The sequence below is a fragment of the Leucopleurus acutus genome, assembly GCF_964270905.1.
Source record: "Leucopleurus acutus genome assembly, chromosome: 14".
Classification (NCBI taxonomy): Eukaryota; Metazoa; Chordata; class Mammalia; order Artiodactyla; family Delphinidae; genus Leucopleurus; species Leucopleurus acutus.
In genome coordinates, this window is record NC_139156.1 from 11,360,432 (window position 1) to 11,381,620 (window position 21,189).

A 21,189-nucleotide genomic window follows, 5' to 3' on the forward strand; every position below is an offset into this window, starting at 1 on the left:
TCTTTGGGTTTGTGCTTTGGGGCTGTTGCAAAGCCTGTAAAAGCGCTCGCACTATAAATGTATAAACCGGACCTCGGGGGTTTCCCCCTTCGGTCCTGCAGGGTGACACCCATCAAAACACCTCCATCGGCCTGCGACGCCGGGCTCCGGATCCTGAGGCCGCGCCTGCCCTTCCTTTCGCCCGTTTCTAAGATGGCGGCCGCTCTGCCGCCGCGGCCCCGCCCCTCCCCGGCCCGCCCCCCTCCCCCCAGCAGGCCCACCCCGCCTCCCCGCCGCGGGACCGCGCAGCGTGCTCCCGCCGCCTCTCCCCGCGCGAGCTCCACCCAGGTCGCAGGCAGCGCGGTCGGCGGCGCCTATTTCCCGCCATTGTGCAAAGTGGAGGTTGGGGGCCCGCACGCGCCGCCTGCCCGTCTCCGGCAGCGCCTAGCTGCCGCAGCCACAGCCGCCGTTCTCTGAGGCGCGGGGAGGCCGGGCGGCCCGCGCCGCGAGGCTCACCCTGCGTGGGAGGGCGCGGGCGAGAAGCGGCCGAGCCAGCGAAGAGGAGCAGCGGCTCGGGACGCCGGGCCGCGCCGGCTCCGGCCCGTCTGCGAGATGCCCTGTGGGGAGGATTGGCTCAGCCACCCGCTGGGGATCGTGCAGGGCTTCTTCGGTGAGTGGCGGCGCCGGGGGCGGGCTAGGGGGGGCGCCGAGTTGACGGAGCCCCGGGCCCGGCCCCGCCGCGCGGCCCCACGCGGGGCTACCTCGAGGGCTCGCGCGGCCGAGACGGCCAGCCGGGCCTGCGCCGGCCGGCGTTCCACACAGCGAACTTCGGGCCGCGGCTTCCCGGGCCCGGCCGCAGGTGCCTCCCACCTGCCCGATTCGCGATTCGCAAGCGGCCGAGGTTACGCCGCGAGGAGCGGGCGGGCGGGCGGCCGTGATTGACGGCCTCGCTTCCCTTTTTGGCCCTGCTGGCGGCCCGAGCCCCGCGTGCGGCACAGCTCGGAGGGGCCCTTGAACCTTCGCGAGGGCAGGCGGAGATGGGGTGAAGGAACAGCACTTTGCCTGGGGGAAGCCTGCAGGATATTTCAAAACTTCCGGTGTGTCGGGGGAGTACTCGCTCCCTCGCAGCAGAAGTTGGCTCTAACTCCTGTATTACACACATCCTCTCTTTTCGAGATAAGATATAGTGTTAACAGCTTAATTTTTCTTTAAGGGTGCCTTTAAAGCCAGCCGGGTCTCCATCTCCTCTTGTGCCAGAGGTAGCAAGAAATGTTGAACTACTCAAACGCGCTCCTACATAGAAAGAGCTTAGAATGTGGCAGGCAAGCTTAGTAAATTTTAGCTGCAATTATTGTTAATGCCACTTTTCTGGTAAGGAAAATTTAGGTTTGTTTGCAGTTAACTAGGCATTTTGGCCACAACCCCCATGTGTTTTGCGCTTAGGAGTGGTAGACGCAAACCCGACCAGAAATCAGTGTGTTAGATCAGAACACCTGACGTGTCAGGAGGTAACTTAAACTTGTTGAGTGGCCTTCCTCACTTAAGACGTTGTGGGATATTAGTGAGAACGCCTATTAAGAAGCTCAGTAGTCCCCAGCAGCCAAAACCGATGGCAGAAAATGTGTGTACTTCTTGCAGGAAACGCTCACTCAACAGATCTTCATTCATTTTCCTTGTAATTTGAACTAGTTTAGTTAGCTGGTTTCCCAGGCTGAAACTAGAAGCAGCAAATGAGGAGAAGGGCTGGATAGGCAACCGGACTGTAGGCAGTGAACACCGACAACCTGATAAAGAAGAAATTTAGAACTATGCATATGTTGTTAAAAAAATTTTTTTTTTGAATCACTGTATATCCATCAAGGGTGCTTTTGAGGAAGGGGCATATACCTCTCCACTGAATCCTAGTGATTGATGTTCGTAATGAATACTGGAACTAATAATTGATTTCCAAAGTGATGGCACCAAAATGTGGAGTGAAGATTAAGTTGCAAAGTAGGTTTAGGAGGGTTCAGGGGCGTAAATACTTTTTAGGAAAAGTCTTTCAAAAGTAAGTTTTGGTGCTTAAAGGGTGAAGTTCCCGTTATTGATGTTTAGAAAATTTATTTATGAGAAATACCCCTATCCTAGTCTTGCTGGATCAATGAGATGATTTTATATTTGGTATATATTTGAATGTATTTGTGTCAGATTTTGTCTCCTGCATGTATGATCCTAAGAGGCAGACGACTCATTATAGTACAAAAGGTGTAATTTGGATATAAAATATTGGCTTCACAGTATTTTGTAAAGTTTGTGTAGTGTTGTGGGAACCTGGACCTTGTGGATGTGTTTCCCTCCAGAATGTCTTATTCTCATACAGGTGTGTCTTACAGAGAAAACGACTAATACTTACAGTCATGATGTTTTTGTAGAAGCTGTTCTGATGTATAGTATATATTTTTGCTATATTTTCCTATCACTGTGAATATATTGAATAACTTTATCATAACAGCATTTACAGGTATGTTTGTGTGAGAAGTAAGTGAGGTGTTAAACTTGTAGACTCTTTCGTTTAGTAGGAAATTGTTTTGAATCCATCTTTCCCTCAGATAGAAAAGGAGTGCTCGTCTGTTGTGGTTTATGAAGCTTCTGGGCCCCGCCCCTGCCCAGCTCTCAGACCTCATCACTATATTCCCCCTCATATTGAACCTTCTTTCAGTTCTTTGATTTTGAACCTTGCCTCTAGGCTTTCTGCATAGGCTATTTCCTTTGCCTGGTCCCCACTTCCTCTCCCAGGGCCACTTTCCTGGCTAAATCTTACTCTTCCTTTGGGAACCTCAGTTAGGTACCTCCTGCTGCATGTAATTATAGGATCCTGTGTGGCCTAGAAATTAGCTTGTAAAGCATGTTGTTGAAATCACTTGTTTCTTGGGTTCCTCGGCTGTATTTTAACCCTGGGAATTCAGGCCGTGTATCTGCTTTATTTACCTAGAATATACCTGTACATCAGAAGGGCTCCGTGAACATTTGCTGAGGAGAGGCAGTGGAAAGACTGATTAATCAATCAGAAATGGTATAAATTGTGGTGGTTACTGTGACCACAAATCTAAACTAAGGACAGTCCTGGTGGACATTGTATTGGTTCAGAGAATGCGATGTGATCGTACCAGGTATGAGTTACTCTCACATGCAAATCCTAATTCTTTTTTCCTGGTTTGGATAAGAAACTTTGAAATTCTCTTAGAGGCCAATCATAACTGTATGAATCATAATTCATCTTTGTGAACCAATCCATATTTTGAATTTGTATCTGCCATATTACAATTGTTCGTATGTAAATTTTTTCCTATAAGCCTTCATAAAATGCCTTTTATGTTTCTGTACCAGTTTCTAAAAGATTTTATATGTAGAATTTGAGGGCCAAAGGCTTAAGATTTAGGAATACTTTATTGGGCTCTGTTATGTGCGTAATGCTGATGGCTCAGTCCCCACAGTGCTTGTTCATTTACTGACCCATATTAAATTGCTTCCCTTAAACAAGAGCAGGAATCTTAGATGAGAAAAAGTTTTGTATACTTCTTTTTCTTTTAATCATTTTTTATTTTAAAGAAGGAGTTTTTTTGCTGTGAATTAATAACTGATGTTAATTTCAGAAAAGTAGAAATGCTTATCAACTGATTCTTTATGTACGTTCTCTTCAGTTTGCTGGTTGGGTCAGGATCATTAGTTCTGATTATATTCAAGGCACTTTGGTCATATCTAACAGAACTAGAACTAGACTAGCTCATGAAAAAAAGGACGTTGGTGTGTGGAGGAGGGAAAGGAGTAGTATTTTATCACTAGCATTTTAGAGAATTTAAAGCAATAATAAAATAATCTGAAAGTCTGTCTGCTTTTTTATTGTCACCATGATTCTGTACCGACAGTTCACCCCCTTTTGTCTGTACCCACCTTCGATCTCTCCTACCACCTGGCCCTTGTTAGACCACTGAAAAAAAGTGATTTGTTATAAGGCTGTAAAACCCAAAGGCAGGGAGGGTGGCTTGGTATCCCAAGAGACTGCTGAATGGAATTGGAAAACTAGCAGGAATCCAACCAAGCAGTGCTTCTCAGTTTTTCTCCCTTAGCCTATGTTCATCTCTGCACACAAACTTTATCTTTCTCTGTTCCACAGCTCCCAGTTTCACCTGTCAGTTCCAACCCACTTGAGCTAGCATCTTTATCTTAATCCCAAATTCCAGGGTTAGAGAATCTGATTGGCCCACCATGGAGTCAGGGGTCCACTAGTCAGCTATGGCCAGGGCAGTGTTATGTAGGATAGCCGTTAACTATTGAGGCCCATACCTCAGCAGTGGGGGAAGTTCTCAGAGAAGATGAATGGATTGGGCAGCTGTGGCAAAAGCATAAATACATATATCTATACATGTGCATATATGTAGATATATATACGTGTACATATATGCATTTTAAAATTATTGAATAATAACTTGCCTATGGTTAAAAAAAGCCAGCATGATAGTATTAAATGAAGAGTAGAAGTATGCTGCTCTTCTCCCACTGAGGTCACCAGTTTTAACTGTTTCCGATTATAGTTCTTTTTTCTTCATTGAGATATAACATAAAATTCACTGTTTTAAAATGTACAGTTCATTGGGTTTTAGTATGTTCACTATGAGTGCAATTATCACCAGATTATTTCCATCACCCCAGAAAGAAGCCCCATTATCTGTTAGCAGCCACTCCCAACTGCCCCCTCCTCCCTCCTCTTGCAACCACTAATTTACTTCTGTCTATGGTTTACCTAATCTGGACATTTCATATAAATGGGCACATATAACTTGTGGCCTTTTGTGTCTGGTTTCTTTAACGTAGCATAATGTTATCGAGGTTCATTTATGTTGTAGCATGTATCAGTACTGTATTTGTACAGTACTGATACATGTGTCAGTACTGTATTCCTTTTTATGACCAAAAATAATATTCCATAGTATGGATATACCATGTTTTGTTTATTCATTTATCCATAGGTGAACACTTGGCTATTGTGAATAGTGCTGCTATAAACATTCATGTACAAGTTTTTGTGTGAATGTATGTTTTCAGTTCTCTTGGGAATATGTCTCAGAGTGGGTTTGCTGGGCCATCTGGTAATTTTATGCTGGAACTTTTTCCCAAAGTGTGTGCACCATTGTACACTTCTACCAGCAATGTATGAGGGTCCCAATTTCTCCAGTCCACTTCAACACTTGTTATGATCTATTGTTTTATTAGTAATAGCCATCCTAATGGGGGTGAACTGGTATCTCATTGTGATTTTGATTTGTATTACTGTAATGATAATAGTATAATAGTGTCTTTTCATCACATATAGGCCATTTATATATCTCATTTGGAGAAATGTCTCTTCGAGTTCTTTGCAGGTTTTTGTTGATATTTTTATTTTTTTTGGCCACGCCACGCATCTTGCAGGATCTTAGTTTCCCGACCAGGGATTGAGCCTGCGCCCTCTGCAGTGAAAGCGCAGAGACCTAACCACTGGACTGCCAGGGAATTCCCCTTTGCAGATTTTAAATTGGGGTTTTGTCTTTTACTGTTGAGTTATAAGAGTTCTCTATATATTCTGAATATTAGACCCTTATCAGATATATGATTTGGAAATATTTTCTACCATTCTATAAATTGTCTTTTCACTTTCTTGATAGTGTCTTCTGATGCAAATTTTTAGTTTTGATGATGTCCAGTTTATCTCTTTTTCCTTTAGTTGCTTATGCTTTTGGTGTCATATTTAGGTAACCATTGTCTTATGCAAGGTCACAAAGATTAACACCTATGTTCTTTCTAAGAATTTTTAAGTTTTAGCTCCTTACATTGAGGTCTTGGATCCATTTTGAATTAATTTTTGTATATGGTATGAGGTAGGGATCCAAATTCATTCTCTAGCATGTGTCCCAGCACGTTGTGTGTGTGTTTGTGTTTTAACATTTACCAGTTTATTTTGAAGGATATCATAAAGGATGCAGATGAAGAGGTACATAGGGCAAGGTGTGGAAGGGTCCCTTGTGGAAGAACTTCTGTCTCCATGGAACTTGGGTGCGCTACCCTTTCAGTATGTGGTTGTGTTCACCAGTCTGGAAGCTCCACAGCACTGTTTGTTGAAAAAACTATTCTTCCCCCACTGAATGGGTTTGGCAACTTTGTTTAAAAAATGTGTATGTATGTGTATCATTTGACCATAGATGTATAGCTTTATTTCTGAACTCTCAGTTTCATTCCGTTGATCTATATGTTTACCCTTCTGCCAGTACTATGTTGTCTTGATTACTGTAAGTTTGTAGTAAGTTGTTTTTATTTTTTTTTTTGCAGAATAATTCTTTATTTTATTTTATTTTAATTTTTGGCTGTGTTGGGTCTTCATTTACTTTGCAAGGGCTTTCTCCAGTTGCGGCAAGCGGGGGCCACTCTTCATCGTGGTGTGCCAGCCTCTTCACTGTCACGGCCTCTTGTTGCGGAGCACAGGCTCCAGACGCGCTGGCTCAGTAGTTGTGGCTCACGGGCCTAGTTGCTCCGCGGCATGTGGGATCTTCCCAGACCAGGGCTCGAACCCGTGTCCCCTGCATTGGCAGGCAGATTCTCAACCACTGCGCCACCAGGGAAGCCCTGTAGTAAGTTTTGAAGTGATATATGAGTCCTCCAAATTTGTTCCTTTTTTTTTTTTTTTAAGATTGTTTTGGCTCTTCAGAATCCCTGTATTTCCATATGAATTTAGGATCAGTCTGTCATTGCTGCAAAAAAAGGCACTTGGCATTTTGATAGGGATTGTATTGAATGTGTAGTGCGTTTAGTTCTTTTGGTAGTAGAGAATAGTAAAGATTACAGATTCTATGGGATAGGGAGGGTGGGAGGGAGACGCAAGAGGGAGGAGATATGGGGATATATTTATATGTATAGCTGATTCACTTTGTTATAAAGCAGAAACTAACACACCATTGTAAAGCAATTATACTCTAATAAATATGTTAAAACAAAAAAGATTACAGATTCTAGAGCCAGACTGCTTCTTAACTACAGGACCATACCCAGGATATTTGTCTATAATCATTTTTTAATATCTCCCTTCTTTATACTACAGAATTATTTTCAGTAATAATCATGAAATAAAGCTAGATGCAGTGCTTAAGGTAATTACATATTTTCAAAATAGATCTAGACATTGCTTCTATCAATTTCTCCCTGCCCATTTTAGAATTTTTTGTTGTTGAGTTCTGTTATGTTGATGTTGTTTCATGTTGGTATGGGTACCACACTTTAGATTTGAATAAGTTTGTATTAATTGTATAATTAATGAATTCTTTGTGTTAAGAATAACTTAGCAAGTTTCAGCAGACGAAACTCAACTGTTTACTTGGTAGTGTTTATACCTACCTAATAGTTTGAATTTCGGTCTTCTAGTTATAGTTTGATATAATAATATTTTATATAAAGAATTGTCCGATGACTAATATGTGAATTTTGATAAAACTGAAACATCTGCAAAAGACACAAATTAGAGAGATACCAAATCTTTCCACTGATGTTACTAACATATTTTCATAATTCATTCTTGAGCTTTAAAACAAATAGCCATTTAAGAAGAATACATTTCAATTTTAAGATATGATTCAGATTCAGTAAAATTTTCATGTATGAGTAAAATTTGCACCTACTGCACCTCTCACTTCTCACTGTTTCACTGATTTATTAAACACAAATAACAATTCCAACAAGTTGTCCCATGGAAGATAGAATTGAAGTAACCCACGTTCTCCTTCTTCATCTTTACAATCACTGGGTTATTGTTTGTTTATTTAAAATCTTTTGTATACATGTAGGACTCTAGAGTACCACAGGGCTTGGGGGATACTAACTGCTCTAACCAAATTTGGACTGTTGTGTACCACTGAGAAATTTACTATCCAGACATATTCATGTAGCTGTGTCTGTTGGGAGCCAAGTGTGTAACTGAGGATTCTTCAAATTAACTTCTATGTAGAATGCAATATTCATTAAAGGTTAAGTAGTAAAAATGTGCTAATTTGACACTACCACATATATTACTAAAACTCAGCAGTAGTTTTAGTTTAGTTCCCACAATTGTTTGGGATTAATACCAACAAAAGATTTTCCAAGGAAGAATATTTTATCACTGACATTGTTTAGAATTGGCAATTCAGAGTGATGGTAGAAGCAGAATGAATTTTAGTTGGTTTTATTATTTTTAAATTCTCTGCAGGAAATGTATCTCTTATTGCTAGCACTTAGGGTAGACTACTCCTACCACTTCTGTAGTAGGTCACCACTTGGCCCCTCTTACTTCCTAACTTTGAGTGTGAACATGTCAAATTAATTAACCTTTCTTTACCTCAATTTTATCATCTGTAAAATGGGACTAATAAGAGAATCCAGTTTTTAAGCCTGTTAAAAGGATTAAATGAGATAATGCATATAAAGTGCTTAGAATAGTGCCTGGCACAGTCTTTTAAGTGTTCACTAAACATTAGCTACTATACTTTGGTAAAATTTATAATTTACAACCATTATTCTAAACAATATATATTTTACTTCCATTTGAGTCTCAATGTGTACTTTTCCCCCCATCCTCGTTTTTGAAGACTTCTTTAGAGCTGTTTTAAGTTCACCACAAAATTGAGCAGAAGACATAGAGATTTCCCAAATACCTCCTGCCCCACACATGCATAGTCTCCCCTCTGTTATCAACATCTACTACCAGGGTGGTGCATTTGTTATAATTGGTGAACTTACACTGACACATCATTGTCACCCAAAGTCCATAGTTTACATTATGGTTCATTCTTGGTGGTGTATATTCTGTCGCTTTGGACAAATGTATAATAATATGTACATACATACATTCATCATAGCAGCATACAGGATAGTTTCTGTGCCCTAAAAATCCTCTGCGCTCTGCCTGTTAATTCTCCTCTCCCCTCTAACCCCTGTCAACCACTGATCTGTTTTTTACTGTCTCCATAGCTTTTTTTGCCTTTTCCAGAATGTTATATAGTTGGAATCATATAGTATGTAGCTTTTTCAGATCGGCTCCATTCACTTGTGATATGCATTTAAGTTTCCTCCATGTGTTTTCCTAGCTTGATAAGTGCATTTCTTTTTGGCACTACATTCCATTGTCTGGGTATACCACAATTTACTTATCCATTCGCCTAGTGGAGGACATCTTAGTTGCTTCTAAGTTTTGGCAGTTACAAATAAAAACTGCTATAAACATTTGTGTATAGGGTTTTCGTGGACATAAGTTTTCAACTCCTTTGGGTAAGTACCACGGAGTGCCATTGGTATGGGTAGAGTATGTTTAGTTTTATGTGAAACTGCCAAACTGTCTTCCAGAGTTGCTGTACTATTTTGCATTCCCTCCAGCAATGAATGAGAGTTCCTCTTGTTCCACATCCTCTCCAGCATTTGTTAGTATTCTGGATTTTGCAGTGTAGAGGTAGCTCATTGTTGCTTTAATTTGCATTACCCTAATGACATACAGTGTGGTGCATCTTTTGCTTATTTGCCACCTGTATATATTCTTTTTTTAAAAAAATATCTTTATTGGAGTATAATTGCTTGACAATGGTGTGTTAGTTTCTGCTTTATAACAGAGTGAATCAGCTATACATATCTCCTATACATATCTCCTCCCTCTTGCGTCTCCCTCCCACCCTCCCTATTCCACCCCTCTAGGTGGTCACAATGTATATATTCTTTTGTGAGGTGTCTGTTCAGGTCTTTGGCGCATTTTTTAATTGGGTTGTTCATTTTCTTATTGAGTTTTAAGGGTTCTTTGTCCTCCAACTTTGTTCTTTGTTCTTCACTATTGCTGGCCATTCTGGGTCTCTTGCCTCTCTACAACTTTAGATTCAGTTTGTCAGTATGCACAAAATAACCTGTTGGAATTTGATTGGAATTGCATTGAATGTATAGATCAAGTTGGGAAAAACCAACATCTTAAAAATATTGAGTCTTCCTCTCCATGAACATGGACTATCTCTCCATTTATTGAGTTCTTCTTTGATTTCTTTTGAGTTTTGTAGCTTTCCTCCTCTAGATCTTATACATATTTTGTTAGATTTATACCCAAGAACTTAATTTTGGGGAATGCTACTACAAATGATACTATGTTTTTAATTTCAAATTCTACTTGTTCACTGGGAGTACATAGGAAAAGTGATTGACTTTTGTATGTTAGCCTTGCATTCTGTAACCTTGTTTTAATAGCTTATTAGTGCCAGGAGGGTTTTTTTGGTTGATTCTTTTGGGTATTCTATGTGGAAAATCATGTCATCTGCAAACAGAGAGTTTTATTATTTTCTTTTCCTATCCATATACCTTTATTTCCCTTCCTTGTCTTACTGCATTAGCTAGGACTCCAGTACCATGTTGAAAAGGAGTGGTGAGAGAGGGGGCATCCTTACCTTGTTCCCGTTCTTAGTGAAAAAGCTTCTGGTTTCTCACTTATACTATTTTTAATTCTTCTGTTGCTTTCCTTTTAGATTTACAGGCATGTTCTTTTTTCCTCCAACAATTTTAGATACTAATTCAAGGCTTTCACTGAGGAAATTAGTGTCTCTTTACTGCCCTCCATTGCTTCTACCCAATTTGTGTCAGTCATTGTATATTACCAAAGTTTATAATATTTATATTCTATCTGTGACTATAATTTGTGCTTTGTCTGATCATGTTAGAAAGGTTAAAAATCAGAGTAAATGAACTACTGAATATAACCAAAAAAATACATGGATATAGAGAGCAAACTAGTGGTTACCAGTGGGGAAGAGGAAGGAAGGAGTGGCAAGATAGGGGTAGGAGATTAAGAGGTGCAAACTACCATGTATAAACTAAGTAAGCTGGAGTACAATCTTGTCATTAAATTATCTTGGTTTAAGAATAGTCTTTTAAGAACAAGGTCAAATCATTTCTCTTAAACCCCAAGGTTTAATATCAAGCCATAATTTACAGTTTTTCATAATAAAATAGGTCTTGGACTTCATCAAATGCGTGGTTCTGTATCCCCCGAGAAGGTCATTTTTTGTTTTCTTTAATCTTTTAGTGTGGCAGATTACACTAATAGATTTTCTGATAACAAACTGTTGTGCATTATTGGGATAAAAGTACTGCTTGAACATGATTTTTTTAATATATATTCCATTGGATTCAGAAGTTAATAGTTTATATAGGAGTTTTGCTTCTTTATCTTTTGTGAAGTTGTCCTGAAACTTTGCAGAATTTTCTGGACTTGGGACTTCATGGGATTGGGAGGAAGGATTAGCTACTGTTTCTTTTGTTTCTCTCATTGATATTGGACCTACAATTTTTTTTTGACCAAATTGTGATAAAAATAAGAACTCAGTCTTCTAATCTTGTGCCAATTTTGGCAACTTATATTTTTTCAGAAATTTATCCATTTTATCTGAATTTTCAAAATTATTAGTTCATACTTCATGATATTATATATAGTTTTTAGTATTTATCTATAGCATTTCTCCTTTTAAAGTTTTGTTACTTTTTCCTTATAGTTTTGTGTCTTATTTGTATCCTGTTGTTTTTATTTATTTGTATATTTTATTCTTTCTTTCTTTTTATCTTTTTCTCCTGTACAGGCGTGCCAGAAGATTTGTCTGTCTCAATATTAATCATTTGTATTGGTGTTTTTGTTCTCCATTCCATTGATGTCTGCCCTTAGCTTTATTTCCTTTCTTACTCTTTGGTTTATTTTATTGCTCTTTTTTTTTTAATTAAAAATTTTTTTTCTTTTAAATTAATTTATTTTTTGGCTGCATTGGGTCTTCATTGCTGCGCGTGGGCTTTCTCTAGTTGCGGCGAGCAGGGGCTGCTCTTTGTTGCGGTACACAGGCTTCTCATTGCGGTGGCTTCTCTTGTCGTGGAGCGCGGGCTCTAGGCGCGCGGGCTTCAGTAGTTGTGGCACGTGGGCTCAGTAGTTGTGGCTCACGGGCTCTAGAGCGCAGACTCAGTAGTTGTGGCGCACGGACTTAGTTGCTCCGCGGCATGTTGGATCTTCCCGGACCAGGGGTCAAACCCGTGTCCTCTGAATTGGCAGGCGGATTCTTAACCACTGCGCCACCAGGGAAGTCCCTATTGCTCTTTTTTTAGCTTCTTAACTTGAATGCTAATAAACTCATCTATTTCCATTCTCTCTTGGTATTTGATAAATGTGTTAAAATCTGTAACTTTCTTCCTAAACACCACTTTAGTAGCCCACAGATATTAACCTGTACAGGTTTCTTTGTCATCCAAGAGTATTTGATAATTATCACTGCGTATTCCTTTCTAAACTAAGGATTTTTTAATAGTGTAAGTTTATTTGTTTTTTCTTAAATCATCAAGGACATGAGGATGCAGTTGTTTTAAGCTTTCCTTTTGTTATTGAGTTCTTACCTTGTCACATTTTGGTCAGAAGACATTGTATGTTTCATATCTATTGAGGTTTCCTTTGTGGCTAGTACATAGAACTTTTTGTGAATGTCCTGTGTACTTAAAAAATACACTCTCTGTTTGGATATTTGTATATTTATTAGAGAATTTATTAATTATCTTATTCATTTTGCTATATTATTTGTTTTTGTGTTTTGTGCTTAATTTATGTTTCTGAGAGAGCTGTGGAAAAGTCTAATTGTGATTGCTGTTTTATTTTTTTTCTCTTTAGTTTTGAAAGTTGCTTTATGTATTTTGGAGGCTATGTCAGGTATATATGTATCTTATTTTCTTAAGCAGTAGTGTGTTAAAATTTAATTTACTTATATTTGTTTGTATTATTGCATTTTCTCCCCATTGAAGAGAATTTTGACATCATTTTCACTAAGTTCTCCTGGCATTTTATTCACATCATTTTTGTACTCCAGACTGTTATCTTTTCATGGATGTTCTTTAATGAGCCTGTTGAATCACTCCTTTAATTTGTGTCAGTTGCTTTTTAGGTTTGTTGCTTAGTTTTCATACTGGGATTTTTTTTTTCCATTGCGTTCATGAATTCTGTTGTTTCTTGGATCCTGTGTCTACCTCTTTATTGGAGTCTTTTTAAATTTTAAATTCTTTTTCGGAAAGGTTGTGTGAGAAGAAGAATAAGAGGCACATTACATAATGATAAAATAGTCAATTCACCAAGAAGACCTAAATGTAAATACACCTAGCAAAAGTTTCAAAATACAAGCAGAAACTGACAGAACTAAAAGGAGAAATAGACAAGTCTGCAATTATAGTCGGACATGCTACTACTCTTCTCAGAACTGTACCAGAACTAGTGGAGAGAAAAGCAGCAAGGATATAGAACACCATCAGTCAAATAGATCTCACTATTGTAGAACCCTCTACTTAACAACAGCAGAATACACATTCTTTTCAAGTGCACATGGAACATTCATTCACCAAGGTAAACCACATCCTAAGTCATAAAACAAATATTTAACAAACCTAAGAGAATTGGAATCATCAAAGTATGTTCTCTGACCATAATGTAATTAGAATAGAAATCAGTAACAGATAACAAGAAATTCAGACTTGTGAAAATAACATTCTGAACAATTTGTGGATCAAAAAGAAGTCACAAGGGAAATTTTAAAATATTTTAAACTAAAGGAAAATGACAACACAACATATCAAAATTTGTGAGATAAGCCAAAGATGTACTGAGAGACTTCAAGGGCATTTATTAGAAGAGAAGAAAGGTCTCAAACCAATAATTTAAGCTTATACTTTATGAAACTAGAAAAGAAGAGCAAAATAAACCCAAATCACACAGAATAAAGGAAATAATATAGAGCAGAAATGAATGAAGTTGAAAACAGAAGAAAAAGAAAATCAATGAAACCCAAAGCTCGTTGGGTGTTTTGTTGTTTTTTTACCCAAAAAGATCAATAAAATTCATACGCATCTTCAGACTGGCAAAGAAAAAAGAAAGGATGACAAAGATTACTGACATCAAGAACGAAATGGGAGATACTGTTAGAGACATGTGAAAGAATAATACAGACACGAAAAGAATAATACAAACAGCTCTCTGGGCATAAATTGAACGACTTGGATGAAATCGACCAATTCCTTAAAAAACACCCTATTAATTTCCTATTTCTTTTGTAATAAACTACCACAAATTTAGTTGCTTAAAACAACATAAATTTATTTTTTTATTACAGTAGAGTTGATTTACAATGTTGTGTTAATTTCTGCTGTATAGCAAAGTGATTCAGATATATATATATACACACACACACACACACACACACACACACATTCTTTTTTATATTCTTTTCCATTATGGTTTACACAAGATATTGAATATAGTTCCCTGTGCTATACAGTTGGACCTTGTTGTTTATCCATTCTATGTATACTATTTCGCATCTGCTAATCCCAAACTCCCAATCCATCCCTCCTCCACCCGCCTCCACCTTGGCAACCACAAGTCTGTTCTCTATGAGTCTGTTTCTGTTTTGTAGGTAAGTTCATTTGTGTCATATTTTAGATTCCACATATAAGTGATGTCATATGGTAGTTGTCTTTCTCTGTCTTCACTTAGTATGATAATCTCTAGGTCCATCCATGTTGCTGCAAATGGCATTACTTCATTCTTTTTTATAGTCAAGTAGTTTTCATTGTATATATGTTCCACATTTTCTTTATCCATTCATCTGTCGATGGACTTTTAGGTTGATTCCATTTCTTGGCTATTGTGAATAGTGCTGCTGTGAATATAGGGGTTCATGTATCTTTTTGAATTATAGTTTTGTCCATATATATGCCCAGGACTGGGGTTGCTGGATCATATGGTAACTCTATTTTTAGTTTTTTGAGGAACCTCCATACTGTTTTCCATAGTGGCTGCATCAACTTTCATTCTCACCAGCAGTGTGGGAGGGTTCCCTTTTCTCCACACCCTGTCCAGTGTTTGTTACATAAATTTATTATCTTACACTTCTGGAGGTCAGAAGTCTGATTTGGGTCTCACTGGGATAAGATCAAGTTGTCAGCAGGACTGCATTCCTTTCTGGAGGCTTTAGGGGAGAATCTAGTTCCTTGTCTTTTTTCCAGCTTCTAGAGTTTGCCAACATTTCTTGGGTTGTGGCCCCCCTCCACCTTCAAAGCCAGCAACAGCTGGTCAAGTTTTTCTCACATCTTACTCAGACTTCTCTTCTGCCTCCTACCACTTTTAAGGACCCTTGTAATTACCTTGGATCCCCCCAGATAATCTCCCTGTTTTAAGGTCAGCTCCGCCTAAATTCCCTTTTGCCATGTAACAATATATTCACAGGTTCTGGGGATTAGAATGTGGACATCTTTGCGGGGGTGGGGGGTGCATTATTCTGTCTACCACAGCCACCTACTATCCAGATTCACTCAAGATAAAATGGAGTTCCCTCCTCTCAGGTCCACTCTCTCTCCATTGCCCACCTGGAACCTCAGTTTTACTTTTTGTCTTTATGCATTTGCTTATTCTAGGTACTTCATGTAAGTGGATACAGTATTTGTCTTTTTTGTCTGTATTATTTCACTTAGCATGTTTTTAAGGAACATTCTTGTTGCCGTAATTGTCTTTTGACAAATATACAAAAGCCAATTCAATAGAAAAATAAGATTATTTTCAACTAAGATATTGGAACAATTAGACATTTAAATGCAGAAATATTACTTGCAACCTAAATCTCATGCCTTTGTTTGAAAAACAAACTCAAAATGGGTCATAGATCTAAGTGTTTAAACTGTTAAACTTTTAGAAATAAAGAGAAGATCTTCATGACCCAGGGTTTGGCTATGAGTTCTTAGACATAATTCCAAAGACATAATGCATAAAAACAAAAATTTGATAAATTGGGCTTCATCAAAATTATAAACTTTGTTTTGCAAAAGCATTGTTAGGCAAATGAAAGGCTGAGAGAATATACCTGAAAATCATATATCAGATAAAGGACATATCTAGAATATATAAGGAAAATGTAATGATTATTAAGCCAGTTTAAAAAGGGGCAAAAGATTTAAGTAGATTTGAATGGACACTTCACCAGAGAGGATATAAGGATGGCAAATAACCACATGAAAAGAATTTAGTATCATTAGTCACTAGGGAAATGCAAATTTAAAGCATAATGGGATATCACAACTACTGGTAGAGCTAAAAATTTTTTTTTTTTTTTTTTGCGGTACACGGGCCTCTCACTGTTGTGGCCTCTCCCATCGCAGAGCACAGGCTCCAGACGCGCAGGCTCAGCAGCCATGGCTCACGGGCCCAGCCGCTTCGTGGCATGTGGGATCTTCCTGGACCGGGGCATGAACCCGTGTCCCCTGCATCGGCAGGTGGACTCTCAACCACTGTGCCACCAGGGAAGCCCTAGAGCTAAAATTTTAAAAAAATTTTGACAATACCAGGTAGTGGTAAGAATGCAAACAGCTGAATCTCTTATACCTTGCTGGTGAGAATGCAAAATGGTACAGCCACTCTGGGAAATAGGCAGAATCTTAAAATGTTAGTCGTAATAATATATATATATATGTATGTGTGTATATACATACACACATACATATATATACATATACCTAGCTGTCGCATTCTTAGGTTTTTCCCCTAGAGAAATGAAAGCTTATGTTCACACAAAAACTTGCATACAAGTGTTTATAATGGTTTTATTTATAGTCATCAAAAGTTGGAGACAATCTAAATGTCCTTCAACGGGTGAATGGAGAAACAAATTGTAGTTCGGCTGAACAGTGGAATATTACTCAGCAATAAAAAAGAAATGAACTATTGATACACTTATGTGTTGGGGGTTCCAAAACCAACCGTATGTTTGGAGATTCACTAAAATGACATATATGACTCAGTATGTAGTTGTACTCCTGGCTAAGATTTATTAAAGCAGCATGGTAAGGATACACAGCCGGATCATAAGGGGAAAAGACAGATGGAGTCTCTTGGAATTTATTTATGCATAGGTTTCCTTATGCTCTCTCGCATGGGAGAGTTCATAGCTTGGATGACTCGATATTGTTAAGATGTCAGTTCTCCTCGAATCTATACTATGCAATATAAACCTAATCAAAATTTCAGCAGACTTTATATAAAAGTCGACAAGTTGTTCCTCAAAATTATTTAGAAAACTTGAGGATCTAGAATAATCAAGACAGACTTGAAGACAAAGATGAAGAACATAACTACCTGATTTTAAGACTAACTGTCAAGCTGTAGTGATTAAAACAATATGGTATTGGCATAAGGATAGACAACTAGATCAGTGTAACATAACAGAAAGTCTAGAAATACATTAACGTAAATACAATGAGTTGAGTTTGACAGTGCCAAAGCAATTTATTTATTTATTTTTTAAAAATCTCATTTATTGCTGCTGAGGACCAACCAGGAGACTTTCCCCCAGTCACATCTATTTCTCATCACTGATGGACTTGGAACTATGATAGTTTGCTAATTCTATAGCAGGAAAGATTGGCAGTGTATGAGTGAAGTTCCTGTCTTTGACCATGGGTTTAGTGAGTGCATATGTTTAGTGAGTGATTATTTTTTGCATATTATCTCTTTGGTAGATGTGTGACAGGTAATTGTTACTCTGTTTGCCAAAGCAATTTACTGCTAGAAAGTTCTTTAATTAAATAATGCTGGTACAAATGGATATCTTTTTGGAAAAAAATGAGCCTTGATGTCTATGTCACACTATAATCAAAAACATTAATTTGATATGGATTACAGACTTAAATGTGAAAAGTGAAAAACAGGAGAATATCTTTATGACCTTGGGATCAGTAAACATAAAAGAAAAAATTGAAAAGTTGGACTTCGTCAAAATTGAAAACTTCCCATCAAAAGACACCATTAAGAATGTCAAAAAGCAAGCTACAGATTAGGAGAAAATACTTGCCCTACATATATCTGACAAAAGACTTGCATCCAGAATACACAAAATTTGTACAAATCATTGATGCCACAACAAAATCTTTTTTTTTTTTGGGCCGTACTGCGTGGATTGTGGGATTTTAGTTCCCCAACCAGGGAGTGAACCCTGGCCATTGGCAGTGAGAGCGTGGGGTCCCAACCACTGGACTGCCAGGGAATTCCCAACAAAATCATTTTTTTAAAAGATGGGCAAAATTAATAAGCAGGCACCTCACAAAAGGATTTATTGGAATGGTCAATAAACATATGAAAAGGTGTACATCACTAGTCCTTAGGGAAATGCATATTCAAACCCCAGTGAAATATTACTGCATACCCAGCACAATGACTAGGATTAAAAAGATTGACAAGACCAAGTGTTGGTGAGGTTATATAGAACCCTCATATGCTGTTGGTGAGAGTGTGAAAGTGTATATATGTTTTGTTCCTCAGTTCCCCTGACCACTTAAACTAGGGCAGGATTGAGTGCAGTGGTGCCCACATTCAGATGGCCAGGAATTCATGGGAAATATAATAGAGTGATATGTGTGTGCTCAGCAGGTCTCTTGGTTGCAAATGGCCCAACTCGATTCTGCTTAAAGCAGAGAAGATGAATACGTTGTCTCAGGTAACGGTTCCTGAGAGGGTTAACGTCAGGCTCAATTACAGCCAAATACTTCACACTGTGTCTACAGAAATCAGCCTTTTTACTCCACTTTCCTCTGGGATGGCTTAGTTTTCAGACAGACCTTGGTCACTGTGGCCACATGCAGCTGCGGGATTATAACCTATAATGTTGAACCCAGCTACTAAGCCTTATTCCCAGGATTGTCCTTGATTGATGCATCCCTAAACTGATCATCAGAACCACTGTGAGGTCTAGGTCAGGTCCACCCTTGGGCTGGGAGTAACGGTGCTGTGGTTCCTCCCTCAAAAAGAGGCACTGTCACTAGGAAAAGGGGAAATGGATGCTAGTCTTGCGAAACAACCTATTTTCTCTACATTGTACTTATTTAATGTTTATTTCTCTAACTCTGATAGCTATGTCCCAGGCCCTTGCTAGACCCTGGAAATGTAAAGGTGAATTGTTTGTCAATAGAGAGCAGATCTGTAGCCTGGCATTGAAAACTCTGATGTGTTTGGCCTCATCTTCCTTTCGTTCAGTAACTTTATTCTTTTCCAGGCACTTTGTGCTCCATGTATTTGAATTTCTGGTAGTGTCCATCCTTGTCCTTGGTTTACCATTACTGTTTCTTCCCCCAGAGTGCTCTACGTCTGGAATATGCCCATCCCTCATACCTCAACATGTTTCAGTTCTACCCTTCTTCCCAGGCCTGGCTCAAACACCTCTTTCAGAAGCCCTCACTGAGATTTTTTTGACCTACGTTAGTTTCTCTTCTTTGCTTTTGCCTGTTATTCTATCTATAGCTTATCTTAGCTTTAAGTTCCTTCAATTTTAAATATCCTGATAGCACCTGGCAGAGTGCTGGGCACACAGTAGGCTTAATAAATAATGGATAGTTATTGTACTCTTTTTTTTTTTTAAAGAAGATGTTGGGGGTAGGAGTTTATTAATTAATTTATTTTTACTGTGTTGAGTCTTCGTTTCTATGCGAGGGCTTTCTCTAGTTGTGGCAAGCGGGGGCCACTCTTCATCACGGTGCGTGGGTCTGTCACTATCGCGGCCTTTCTTGTTGCGGAGCACAGGCTCCAGACGTGCAGGCTCAGTAGTTGTGGCTCATGGGCCTAGTTGCTCTGCAGCATGTGGGATCCTCCCAGATCAGGGCTCGAACCTGTGTCCCCTGCATTAGCAGGCAGATTCTCAACCACTGTGCCACCAGGGAAGCCCAGTTATTGTACTCTTGATAATTTTGGAGTTATCTATTGCAGTCCTTTAATTGTCCAGCAGTACCAGATATTAGTAAGCTGGCCTTTACTTAAGAACATTTTGTATACATGTAAGTTACTTAGAAGTAACTTACTGCTTCCCAATCACTCTTTGATGTAGCCTCATCACCTGTGATGTGGTATATTCAAGTTTCTTACACAAATGCAGTCAGCATAGTGGTGTTCGCAGTCATGGCTGCATGTAGGTCTTTTCTTTAAACATCCATTTGGACTAGAAGCAAAAATACCCATTCTGGTCCCCTCCCCCCACCGTCCAATTCAGTAATCATTTATTGGCATGTGTCTAGTAGAGTAGTGGTTCTCAAATGTTAGTGTGCATCAGAATCACCTCGAGGGTATTTTAAAACATGAATCGCTAGGCTTCACCTCCAGAGTTTCTGATTCAGTAGGTCTTGGATGGGCTGAAGAATTTGCCTAACAACCACTCAGGTGGTGCTAATACTGCTAGTCTGGGGACCAAGCTTTGAGGACTGGTTTACTAGTAGTAGATTTAACCCTCATTGCACATCAGAATCACTTCCTCGTTTTTCACCTCCACGAGTTCTTTTTAAGAACTGTCCTTTGCTCAGTTAAGTGAAAGAGTTTGGAATCTCTGCTGCAGCATGGTGTTAGCAGGATTTTATGAGTATTTCTAACAGAATCAGCTCCACAACAAATATAGACAAAATTCCTTTACGCCACATCTCCATAGCACCTGTGTGATGAGTATGGTACCTGTGTGATGGTGGAAGAACTGACCAGCTATGGTTAGGTAGTTCTAGTTCATGAAAACATATATTCCTAATTCTGTTGATGATTCACTCTTTGGTCTTGACCAATTCCCCTAATTTTTCAAAGTCTGGTTTTCTTTAACATGACGTTAAAAACACCTTTCTCTGATTTTGCAATCATCATTGCAAGAAGCATAAAATGGATGCTGAATCTTGGGAGCAGGGCAAGTTTCATGATAATTGTCTAAGGTATCTCCTGTAGATTGCTTATTAGTTGTAAGGGGAAGAAAGTAACTACAGTGGGGAAATTGGCTGTCACTTTGGGTGATGAAAATTAACGTCATCGATGAGGGGAAGATGGACATCTTGTCTCTAAATGATGTACCTACAAGGGCACAGCATCCTTACGTAGCACTCTGACTGGTAACACGTAACTGCAATCTACTCATAAGGAAACGTCAGACAGACCCAGTGAGGAGATTTCTATTTTTTAATAAAGGGTTTCTATTCTGCAGTGTGAGTGTCATAAGAGATAAAGATTGAGGAACTGTTCCAGAATAAAGGAGATTAAAAAAACACGATAGCTAAAAGCAGTATGTGATTCTAGACTGGGTCCTGTACTGAAGTGGAAAAAGTGCAATAAAGGATAGTGTTGGGTCA

General features: G+C 39.0%; 1 protein-coding gene across 2 annotated transcripts in view; it reads left to right on the top strand.

Moving 5' to 3' along the window:
- Nucleotides 1-322: 322 nt before the first annotated feature.
- MCMBP (minichromosome maintenance complex binding protein) overlaps nucleotides 323-21,189 on the top strand; it is a 67,710-nt gene continuing 46,843 nt past the window's right edge. For both annotated transcript variants that reach the window (XM_082854756.1, XM_082854757.1), the window contains exon 1: nucleotides 323-649. In XM_082854756.1, coding sequence (XP_082710882.1) covers nucleotides 592-649 — 58 coding nt within the window. In that variant the 5' untranslated portion in view covers nucleotides 323-591. The remainder of the gene's footprint in view (nucleotides 650-21,189) is intronic.